The sequence below is a fragment of the Tupaia chinensis genome, unplaced genomic scaffold (assembly GCF_000334495.1).
Source record: "Tupaia chinensis unplaced genomic scaffold, TupChi_1.0 Scaffold147869_1, whole genome shotgun sequence".
NCBI lineage: Eukaryota > Metazoa > Chordata > Mammalia > Scandentia > Tupaiidae > Tupaia > Tupaia belangeri.
In genome coordinates, this window is record NW_006207719.1 from 776,336 (window position 1) to 788,544 (window position 12,209).

A 12,209-nucleotide genomic window follows, 5' to 3' on the forward strand; every position below is an offset into this window, starting at 1 on the left:
CCCTCCAGAAAATCAAACAAAGTGCCTTGAACATTCAAAAAAACTGTTGCCATGACCTTTGCTCTTGACTTTTGCTTTGACTGGACTACTTCCTCCTCTTGGTAGCTCTTGCCTTGATTGTGCTTTATTTTCAGGATCATACTGATAAAGCCATGTTTCATTTCCTGTTACAATTCTTTAAAATCATGCTTCAGAATATTGATTCCTCTTGTTTTAAATTTCCATTGAACTCCCTGCTTTTATCTGAGGTTGATCTGGGCACAATAATTTTGGTACCCATTGAACAAAGTTTCCTCCATTTTAATTTTTCAGTCAGAATTGTGTAAGCTGAACCAATTGAGATTTCTATGGTGTTGGCTATTGTTCCTTCTGTTAATCATTGGTCCTCGGGACCAGCAGTTAGTGTAATAGCTATGTCACTGGACTCCCATGTAGTCAACCGCAGTTCGCGTCCAGGACCTGGTGGCTTAAAACTCACGCCAGGCGCATGTGCGTGCGTGCCCAAGATCCCGAGAGGAGAATGGAGGAGAAGGGATTGCGGCGTGGTCATCCCCCCTGGGGGGTGATTTCTCATTTTCTGTCTGTCTGGCGAGCGCACGCGCCCTATGGCAAAAACCTCTCAAAAAAAAAAAAAAAAAATCATTGGTCCTCTTCTGCTGAGGCCAGCTCAGCGTGAACACGTTTCCCTGAGTGGGGAAGGCTGTGGATTAGAAATAGATGCAATAACAAAACACACAAAGACACACAAGTATGGAAAAGCGAGGATCAGGTGGGCACTTCTCTGATGCAGAAATTGCGACCAGAACCAGCCTCAGGTTTATTCTTTTAAAGGGCAGAGAATGGGGGAAGGGGAAAATGGGGTGTAAAAAGAATGGGGAAGAAAGAACTGGAATGCAAAGAGAATAAGGGAGGAGAAATTGGGATGCAAAGCCAGTTGTTTTTGGATGTAAATCAACTAAAGATGTGAAAATGACTGGCATCATACAATTTCTCTGATCCTTTTAGGGAATAATCTGATAAAGGCTGTGACTTCTTTAGCCTGATACTGGGCAAATAACAGGAAGACAGCCATTGACAACAGGCAGGTACTGCTTTCCTATGTAGATGCTTCTCAATAGCCCTGCTAGAGTAGCTTAAGAAAGGGAAAGCGCTTACCTGCCTGTGTATTCAGGTCACATGTTTTAATCACGTGTTTTCAGATTGGCTGCTCTCCACACTCTTCAATTAGAGAACAAAAAAATTAAGTTTTTCCTCAAAAATGACCTGCTGCGGAGCCAGCCAGTAGTTCTGGACACCAGGCGGACTGAGGCTGCAGGCCCGACCCTTCCGAATCTTCACGCATCCCCACCATTCCTCCTCCTTGGACCCCAGGTTGGTTGTCTGGGACATTAAGGAGAACTCCCACCCCACCCCACCCGCAATCCGCATCAAGCTGGCCAGTAGTTCCGGTGGACTGAGGCTGCAGACCCGACCAACCTGGTCCTGTCACTCATCCTCTGACCCTTTCCCACTAGCCTTTGGACTCTCTGAATTTTGGTGATTTGAATAGCGCAACACGCACAGTGCCATTTCCTTTTTTCATTTTGTTTTTCTTTGCTCTTGAGGTGTTGCTTATTAGGTCAGCTGGAGGCTCACCACTCCTTAGAAACAGGGAGAACTTTGGGCTATCCAGGGCTAGTGGCAACAGTTAATGGTAATTGTGAGTAACAGGTAGGCCAACCATAAGAGAAATCATCAATTTTCTAAGCCTGTACAACTTTTAACACTCAGAGATACCTTAAATAAGTCAAGAAGCAACATATAGATTATCTGATGACTAGGAACAATCGCAGAGGCTCAAGAAATATGAGCAACCAACAAAAGCCCTCTCCCTCAAGGGAAATCATCAAGCCTACATCACCCACAGTCAATACAATGGACGTCATGGACATGTCTGATAAGGAATTCAGAATATTTGTAGTGACCAAACTGAGATGGAAAAGAAAAGAGACAAGGAGCTCCAGGAGATGAGGAAGTCCTTTCATGACTTGAAAGAAGAAATGGATACTTTAAACAAGAACCAGATGGAACTTCTAGGATTGAAGAATGTGATACAGGAAATCAAAACCTCCCTTGAAAGTATTAAAAGTAGAAAATGCCAGGCGAAAAGAAATAATAAAGGTTCGAGCAGAAATAAATGAAATAGAAAATAAACGAACCATACAGAAAATAAATGAAAGCAAAAGCTGGTTCTTTGAAAAGATCAACAAGATTGATACTCCATTGGCTAGACTGATCAAGAAGAAGAAAGAAAGAAACCAGATTAATCAAATATGTGATGAAACAGGCAATATTACCACGGACATAGCAGAAATACATAATATCATTAGAGGATACTATGAGCGACTTTACGCCAACAAACAAGATAACCTGGAGGAGATGGACAAATTCCTGGATGCATATAAACTACCAAGATTGGATCAGGAAGACATAGAGAATCTGAATAGACCTATAACAAGCCAGGAGATTGAATCAGTAATTAATAATCTCCCAACAAAGAAAAGCCCAGGCCCAGATGGCTTCACTTGTGAATTCTACAAAACTTTCAAGGAAGAATTAACCCCTATCTTACTAAAATTATTTCTAAAGATTCAAAAGGAAGGAAACCTTCCAAATTCATTTTATGAAGCCTCCATCATCCTCATCCCCAAAACAGATAAGGATATGACAAAAAAGGAAAACTACAGACCAATATCATTGATGAATATAGATGCGAAAATTCTCAACAAGATACTCGCAAATCGTATCCAACAACATATAACAAAGATCATTCATCACGACCAGGTAGGCTTTATACCAGGGATGCAAGGGTGGTTCAATATACGCAAGACCATAAATGTAATACACCACATTAACAGAAAGAAAGATAAAAACCATATGATCATCTCAATTGATGCGGAGAAAGCGTTTGATAAAATACAACATCCTTTTATGATTAAGACTCTCAGTAAGATTGGTATAGAAGGGTCATTTCTGAACACAATAAAAGCAATCTATGAAAAACCTACAGCTAATATTATACTGAATGGGGAAAAGCTGAAAGCTTTTCCTCTGAAAACAGGTACTAGGCAAGGCTGCCCACTTTCTCCACTGCTCTTTAATATAGTACTGGAAGTCTTAGCTATTGCAATCAGAGAAGAGAACAGTATTAAAGGCATTCGAATAGGCAAAGAAGAGTTGAAAATATCTTTATTTGCAGATGACATGATGGTATACTTAGAAGACCCAAAGGTATCCATGAAAAAACTGCTTGAAGTAATAAGTGAATACAGTAAGGTGGCAGGATACAAAATCAATATCCAAAAATCTATAGCATTTCTATTTATGAACAACAAGTTGAATGAAGCAGAGCTGAAGAAAGGAATCCCTTTCACCGTAGCCACAAGATGTATAAGATATCTAGGGATAAACCTAACTAAGAAAGTCAAAGACCTTTATAAAGAAAACTACGAGAATCTTAAAAAAGACATTGAAAGTGACATAAAAAAGTGGAAGGACATCCCATGCTCCTGGATTGGTAGAATTAACATAATCAAAATGGCAATTCTACCCAAATTAATCTACATGTTTAATGCAATTCCAATCAAAATACCAGAGATATTCTTCAGAGATCTAGAAAAGACAATTATAGAATTTGTCTGGAACCATAAAAGACCTCGTATTGCAAAAGCAATCCTGCGTAAGAAGAATGGAGTAGGAGGCATATCACTCCCTGATCCCAAGATATACTATAAAGCTGTGGTCATCAAAACAGCATGGTATTGGCATAAAAACAGACATGTGGACCAATGGAAGAGAATAGAGACCCCAGAAATAACTCCCAAAGCTTATAGCCAACTGATCTTTGACAAAGGATATCAGTCAATCCATTGGGAAAAGGAAAACCTCTTTAGTAAATGGTGCTGGAAAAACTGGGTATCCACCTGCAGAAAGATGAAACTGAACCCCCATCTTTCACCATTAACAACAGTCAACTCAAAATGGATCAAAGATCTGAACCTAAGACCTCAGACAATAAAACTACTTGTGGAAAATGCTGGGGAAACTCTGGGAGACATTGGAGTAGGCAAAGACTTCTTAAATAAGACTCCCAAAGCACAGGCAATAATCCCTAAAATAGACAAGTGGGACTATATTAGACTAAGAAGTTTCTGCACAGCAAAGGACACAGTAACAAGTGTGAACCGACAACCCTCAGAATGGGAAAATATTTTTGTTAAATATGCCTCAGACAAGGGACTGATAACGAGAATACATAGGGAACTCAAGTGCCTTATGCGAAAAAAAATGATTAACCCGATTAAAAGATGGGAAAGTGAGCTGAACAAAAGTCTCTCTAAGGAAGACATACGAACAGCCAAAAAGCATATGAGGAAATGCTCAACATCCCTCATCATAAGGGAGATGCAGATAAAAACCACAATGAGATACCACCTAACCCCTGTCAGAATGGCAAAGATTAAGAATATAAAAAGTGATAAGTGTTGGCGGGGATGTGGTGAAAAGGGAACCCTCCTACACTGTTGGTGGGAATGTAAACTAGTTCAACCACTGTGGAGAACAATATGGAGGTTCCTCAAAGATCTACAAATAGAACTACCATTTGATCCAGCAATCCCACTTCTGGGTATTTACCCAAAAGACAGGAGAACGCTCAGTCAGAAAAGTGCTTGCACATCCATGTTTATTGCAGCATTATTCACAATTGCCAAGACATGGAACCAACCTAAATGTCCACAAACTGATGAATGGATTAGAAAAGTGTGGTATATATACTCTATGGAATACTACTCAGCCATAAAAAATAACAAGACCCTGGCATTTGATAGAAAGTGGTCAGATATGGAGAATCTATTGCTGAGTGAAGTAAGCCAGGCTATGAAAGAAAGATATTGTATGTATCCACTCAATATATACCAACTATCCGCACTCTATGGTAGAAAGCGAAAAATTGGAGGACATAAAAGCAGTGAAGGTACTTAACGAGAATAGGACAGTGTGGAATGGGGGAGGTGAAGAGAAGAGAATAGAGAAAGATAGCAAGAGAACAATAGAGAGGCAGGATGTTAGTGAGAAACAGATATGGCTTATTACCTATTGATGACATGTATAGTATTCTTAACTGGATTGGTCTGAGAAGTATTTCATGATGGGTAAAGTCTTTTTACAAGCAAAATGAGAAATAGTGATTGTTTTAAAAAATAATTAGAATAATAATAATAATGATTGGGAAAAACATAGAAAAGATATTGAATGTTGAAGCGGGCAGATTAATGTCTCTGTATTAACTGACATGCATGGCATTCCCTTTTGAAAACACAATGTAATACACTGTAAAGTTATATGTAATCCAATGTAATATAAAGAAGATTATGATGATAATAAAAATAAAAATAAAAATAACTTAAATCAGAATGTCCAGAAAAAAATAATGCTCTGCTGCTATAGATGTCATCTTCATCTCTTTGTAAAAGGAGTTATCAATTAGTAAACTGCTGATTGCTTTGTGGCTTTGACCCCATAAATATTTTGTAAAGCATCAATTATTTGACTATTCTTCTATCTAATATTCACCATGAATTTGATGTTTGTTCTTGTTTTTAGTATCATTCAAGTTGTTATAATAATTATTTTCAAATTGATGTTTTATCCTTCTCAGTGCCTCAGACTAGATCATGTTCTGACATAACAAATTAGTACAAAGTTTATTTTGGTGCAAAAACATTTTGAAATCCATACATAGCTTTCTTAATAATGTGATTTTCCATGAACTTTTGGAAGACCCTCATACAATGGTTACCCATGACTAGCTTATTCTTCCAAAGCCATGCAATATAGTAAACTGTATTTTATACTATAAATTATTTATTGATGGTGTAATAATTTGAGTGCTTCGTCTTGGAAAAAGGGCACTGAGAGCAAGTTTGTGCTTTAAAAAGGGAAACCATCTTCAATCTCATTAGTGGAAATTATGATGCTTGAATTTATCAGGGATGAACACGTACAATATACATCATCTTCTCTTTGCAACATAAATAAAATATTGAAGGAAAGATCTAAATTGTATTGGTCCCTCAGAACACACTAATCTTTCATATTACAACTGAGCTACTTTGTTTAATAGAGGCTCTTTTAATGTTTATAAAAGCTCTTCACAAGGTGGAAATTGGGAGAGAAATTCCCTCCCAATAAGACAAAAAAAAGTGAAGTATGAGTTTCCACCTAGTTGTTGATCATTGTTCCTTGAAATAGATCACTATTGAAAAGTATGCTCATCTACCCATCTCAGCCCTTGTGCTGATCCAGCCCAGATTCAGTGATCCTAAAGCTAAAGCTCTTCTAAAATCTATTTCTCTGTGTCTGTAAAGAGACTCTTGGTTACCCAACCAACAGAGATACATCTGGTTAAAAAAAAAATGCCCAAGGAAAAAGGGAGGAAAAAAGAAAACAAAAAGAAACCTCTTTCTACAAATCCTCCTGTAAGAAAAGAAAACACTTCTGGGCCTGAGGGTACAGTACAAATGCATATTTGTGAAAACATGTGTTTGAGGATCCATTACAGCTAGATTGAAGTGAATAGGAAGCAGCTTTTACTTATTCCTTAGGGATGTGTCTTGTTTGTCTGTAGATCCCCCACAGAACCTAGCATAGTACCTTACATCTGATCCGCCACTCACTAAAAGCGTACTGAATTAGCTCATTACCAAGACAGTGCCTTCAGAAAAATGAGAAATGAGTACCCTTTTATTCTTGCTACATGTTTGATTAATGATATCCTAAGAGTATTAAGGTAAGGGTTTGGACTAATGCCACAAAACTAGATGGGCAAGTTACAATAGAGTCAATTAAGAAAACACAACTCGTGTAGTCATTGGCCATCTCTACCCTGCTGAGCTCTTGGAAAAATGCAAAGGGTGCATATCACCAGATAAATGCCTGCTTGGTAATAGATCAGCCCTACTGGAAGACGTCTAAATAATAACCAGTGCAGGGAACCAAATATGCCACCCCGAAATATACTTCTTTGGCAATTTTGAGATGACTGACTATTCTACAGGCCTACAGGTACAGAATTAGCTTTAAGAAAAAAAGTCTAATCCTTTAACAAAGACATTTACATCGATTTCTATCAGGAAAGTAAGCAGCAGATACAAGCAGTCTTTCTTGATGTTATAACCTACTTTTCTAGACATAGAAAGGAGATTAGAGGTCTAATATCTGGCCCAGAAAGACAAGATTCTTTTGCACTTCCTCTCCTCATCTTTCCATAGCTTATCTCCAGGTACTTCTTGCTTTTTAAAAGTTTATTGTAGGAGCTGGCAGGTGGCATGGAGGTTAGGGTGCTAGACTCCCATATGGCTCACTGCAGTTCAAGTCCCAGACCTGGCAGCTCACTTTCTCTCTCCCTGGTCAAATAATAATAATAATAAAAGTTTAGTACATTTGTTTCTTGAGAGAGAGAGTCGGGTACCCCTAACAGAGTATTGCCATAATTCTCTCCCCACACAGCCTCCTAGCTAGCCAGTACCACAGATGTGCACAGACCTACCCAGGGTATTGAGGCTGATCCAAGATCCAAACTGTGACATCCCATGTGGCTCCAGTATCACAAAGAGGCATCCCACCACCTATACCTCTGCAGTTGACCCTCCAAGTCTTTTCTGTATAGTATAGAACCTTCAGTCCCCTGGCTCTTTTTTGAGTCTCATACTTTGAGCAGTTCCTGTACATAATTGCTTATAGTAAAATTAAAATGCTTTTATTCCCCTGTAACCTGGTTGTCAGTTTTATTTTATAGGCTAAAGATTATTGAAAATAAGAAAGAAGATGTAAAACTCCCTACTCTAGCATAGGAAGTGAAGTCTCCCACCTCCCTCTGGTCAATCTACCAACAGAACACTAGAGCTCTGTCTGTGGATCTAACCTGAAAGGTCCATGGTCAGGGCCAGGAGGGCAGATCAGAGAACGAATTAGAAAGGCCAACCACGTGTTTGTAGCAACTCCCTTCTTGGTGGACCTTTGCCCACATCTGGCCCCAAACACAGGATGACCACAACTTCTGCACCAGAGCAGCATCCTGCTTAGCACAGTCCAGCCCAGCAGTGAGGGAAAATTGCCCACCCAAAGTAGATAGTATCTGGAAGGAATGAATATTTGGGAAAAGTCCCAGTGCTAGTTTAATGCCAACCCATCCCCACCTTCTTCGGCCCCCTCCCACTGGTTCCTCCCCTTTCAGCTGCTCTAGTTCTTATAAAAACCTCACAGCCTTTCACTAACAGCCTGTAGGAGCCTCTCCCTACTGCTGCAAGAGACACTGAGAGCCACCCACAGGACAACGAGAGACCATGAAGAGCCTGATCCTTCTCACTATCCTGGCTGCCTTAGCGGTGGCAATTTTGTGTTATGGTGAGAAACTTTTCTCCCTACCATTTCTCTGCTTTTCCTTTTCTGCCTCTGACTTCAGTTTATTTCCATTTGCTTCTCTCCCTCCTCCTCTTCTTCCCCTTTTAACTGTTAGAATCTTAAAATACCACTCATGTAACAGTCCCCGTCTCCACGGACACTGATCTGCTCTGTAAGGCCTTCTTTATATCTTAACTAGCCAGACTTTCATGAGTGACTTAACAGGCCAGTCCTTTCCTTGGTAAGTTTCTATACACCCAGAAACTAAGGTATTTCAGAAAGAAGATATTGAATTCCCAGACCCTGCTTTCTGTTTTAAGGATGTTTATTTAGACTTTGGTCAGTGGGTTTAGACTTTGGTACCAGTGGGTAAAAACTGACTTTATGAAAGTCAGTTTTCATGTGAAGTATTAAGTACAACCTTTTCCAGGGACAGGACGGTATAATGAACTTAATACATTTGTTGAGTAAAATGTAAAATAAAGATTTACATTTAAAAAACTTCAGAAATAATCTTTTGTACTATCTGCTGCCAAAAACTAAGTTTTTCTTGGTTTATATATGTTAAATGCATCTGTTTGTACGAAGCGCAAAGAAAATTTGAAGCAAAATTATTTACAAAATTCAGCCTTTTGCTTCAGTTGTCTATTGCAGCTATCTTTAAGCCTAAATTACATTAACAACTCTAGGTATGATACATCTCACTCTTGAAATTTTTCACAACTGTTCTATAACAGAGGAGTTTATGTCTTTACCTCCTCCTTAACTTTTCAAGCAAATCCTCTTGCTTACAAATGTAAGCCTCTTATTCCTAAATTTACCTGCTGTGCTCAGGAGACCATGAGAAAGAAGAAAACTTTTGCTTTGGCATTATTTCTGTTCTCTCTCTGAACTGGCTTTGTGCCCAGTGTGAGATGTCAGCTGGAGTCAGTGGTTTTTGTGGCTGCCAATTTAACACGGGTTCTTAAGAGGCTTTCTGAACTCTCTAAAAAACCTGTCCTGGGAAAGCCGAGCTGTGTAACTGCCCTGGTGTTCTCCTACTTGGAGAAGCCCAACTGTTTTCCATGCCTTCCTGTACCTTCCTTGACAGATCCTGTTCTCAAACAGATCCTGAAAAAAATTGAAGAAGGCTCCCTGGAGACTTCTGTGCAGCATTTAACATGTCTTCTTTTACTTCTGTGAAGATCTGGTATTCCTTGGAAAATTTTAGTTAAGACTGGCCACTGAGTCCTTCAACATCAGATAAGCTACTGAATAATGATATTCAAAGGAAGGACAGAGCTAAAGACATAACTCAGGAAATCCTAAATTCCTGAAACGTTTAATAACCACATAGCTAAATGTCTTCTTCACATCTTTTTGACTCTTTCCACTCTATCTGTCCCTATATTTAGGCAAGTACAGTGTGTGATACATAACTATATAATGACTCTTTTTCAATTCCAGAATCTCATGAAAGCATGGAATCCTATGAAATTGGTAAGTGAATATTTAACTTCCTTAAACCTCTTGCATTAAAGAATCCCCCTATATTAGCAGGAAGAAAAAAAAGGCCCTCTTTTGGAAAATTAAATTTTTGAAGTCCAGTGACTCTAAATGAGCCAAATGAGCAAATTTTTAGGCTTGAGGTAGTGTAATGTGACATTTAAGCTGTATTCAACATACTTAGAAGCTATAAAATCTCTTTTGGAAATTTTAAGTTGGCTGTATATCAACCACACAGATGGAAAAGGAGGAGTAATAACAAGTGGCAAAGTGAGAATCAGAGGCCAAGTCAGCTGAGAGACCACAGGCGTCAGCATTCAGCTGGATGCTGTTGAGTGTCTGGGCTTAGAAAGACGGAATGTAGGAGGAAAAAGCATATCACTCTCATTTTTAATTTACTCATTGTTTCTTACAATGTTTAAACTGTTCCTTTACTAGTAATATAAAGCTATGCTTTACAAATCCTCAGAACAGAGAGAATTTCTTCTCAAAAGAATTAAAAACAAAGTATGAGTAACAAAGTTAAGAAGGCAAAGTGGTTGCCCAAAGGCAAAACAAACAAAAATTGCTAGAGCCTATGTGACAAATCTCTAAGACATACATATGGATTTCTCTTGATCAGGTAGATTATAAAATCGCTCTATATTCCCCTTTGTTTTTTGCCAGCCTCATTGCTGAAATGCATGAATTAATGAACTTTCAAATATATTTGTGTCAGGGAATATTTATAGAAATATTTTCAGCTACTGTTTTCTTAAAACTATATTTACGTATTTTCTCTTAAGGTCCCTTCATTAACAGAAGAAACGCTAATACCTTTATATCCCCTCAGCAAAGATGGAGAGCTAAAGCTCAAGAGAGGTGAGTAACCCAACTTGATAAGGAAAATTAATTTTCCCAGCATAGCATCACAGATCTGAATCTGAATGGAGTGAGAAACAGATGTCCATCGTATTTATTATTGCTAATTGTATCTTCAAATCAAAGAATTTTAAACAACATACAGAAAACAACTGAATATATAAAAAGATTATTTTGTGAAAGACTCAGAAAGGAGAGGGAAGGACAAGGAAGAAGAAAACTGAAAGAAAACCTCTATTTTCATTTTTTAAAAATCCCTTGTTCTGGGACCAGCAGTTGACGTAATGGCTATGTTGCTGGACTCCCATGTAGTCGACCACAGTTTGAGTCCCAGACCTGGTGGCTTAAACTCACAGTGGGCGTGTGTGCATGTGTGCCTAAGATCCCAAGAGGAGAATGAAGGAGAAGAGATTGTGGCATGGCCATCTCCCCTGGTGGGGAGTGATTTCTCACTTTCTGTCGCTCTTTCTCTTTCTGGCAAGAGCACGAGCCCTATGGCAAAAACCTCTCAAAAAAAAAAAAAAAATCCCTTGTTCTGCTCTTCCTACCTGTTCTTCAAATATCTCTTAATATTGGCAGGGTAATGGAGGCCTTCTCCAGTGTTTTCATGCTTTCTTCTTTCCTTTTTCTTACTTCTGCACTTTCTTATGCTTCTCAATTTTGATCTCTTTTTCTGCTTTCTAGGATCCGAGAACGCTCCAAGCCTGCCTACGAGATCAACCGAGAAGCCTGTGATGACTTCAGACTTTGCGAACGCTATGCCATGGTTTATGGATACAATGCTGCCTACAACCGTTATTTTAGGGAGCGTCGAGGGGCCAAATGAGATTGGAAAAAAGTCTGTTTTGTTTTGTTTTTTCTTTCTGGAGGCTAGCGCCTGGGTCTGTATCCCCTTGCAGGAGCATTACTGAGATACGCATGTAGACACATAGACAATGCTTGTTTCCTACACAGTCTCCTGTCTGGCTGAACCCTTCCTTCTGCCCATAAATTGCTAAGTAATCAAAGCACAGTGCAGTGAAGGTCAAGGAGAGTTGAGATATATGATTGTTACATAATAAACTTTTGGTTTGATACTTTCATTTTGTGAATCTGATTTCTTCTATAAAAATGCCAAGATATTTAAATCATGGTTCATCTAATCCGAAATAGGAGATTCTGTTGATCTCCTACATAGTGTTGATTAGAATTATAACACAACGGGGACCAGCACATGACGTGATGGTTACGTTGCTGGACTCCCACGTAGTCGACCACGGTTCTAATGCCAGACCCAGTGGCTTAAAACTCATACCTGGTATGTGTGCCTGCATGCCCAGGATCCCGAGAGAAGAGTGGAGGAAAAGGGGCTGCTGAGTGACCATACCACCTAGAGGGTGATTTCTCACTTTCTATCTCTCACTGTCTCTCCAGCAAGCATA

At 39.1% G+C, this 12,209-nt stretch overlaps 1 protein-coding gene across 1 annotated transcript; it reads left to right on the forward strand.

Moving 5' to 3' along the window:
- The first annotated feature begins 8,293 nt into the window (after positions 1–8,293).
- Positions 8,294–11,870, forward strand: MGP (matrix Gla protein). The gene is made up of 4 exons (XM_006169952.3): positions 8,294–8,445; positions 9,889–9,921; positions 10,713–10,788; positions 11,473–11,870. The coding sequence occupies exons 1-4, from the start codon at positions 8,385–8,387 to the stop codon at positions 11,612–11,614; spliced, it is 312 nt and encodes a 103-aa protein (XP_006170014.1). The 5' UTR covers positions 8,294–8,384; the 3' UTR covers positions 11,615–11,870.
- Positions 11,871–12,209: the final 339 nt, after the last annotated feature.

Bases quoted from the DNA above. Each gene is read 5' to 3' on its own strand.
- MGP (XM_006169952.3), top strand. From the start codon at position 8,385: ATGAAGAGCCTGATCCTTCTCACTATCCTGGCTGCCTTAGCGGTGGCA. The intron at 8,446-9,888 runs GTGAGAAACTTT...TTTCAATTCCAG, and splicing joins GGTGGCAATTTTGTGTTATG to AATCTCATGAAAGCATGGAA. The intron at 10,789-11,472 runs GTGAGTAACCCA...TCTGCTTTCTAG, and splicing joins AGAGCTAAAGCTCAAGAGAG to GATCCGAGAACGCTCCAAGC.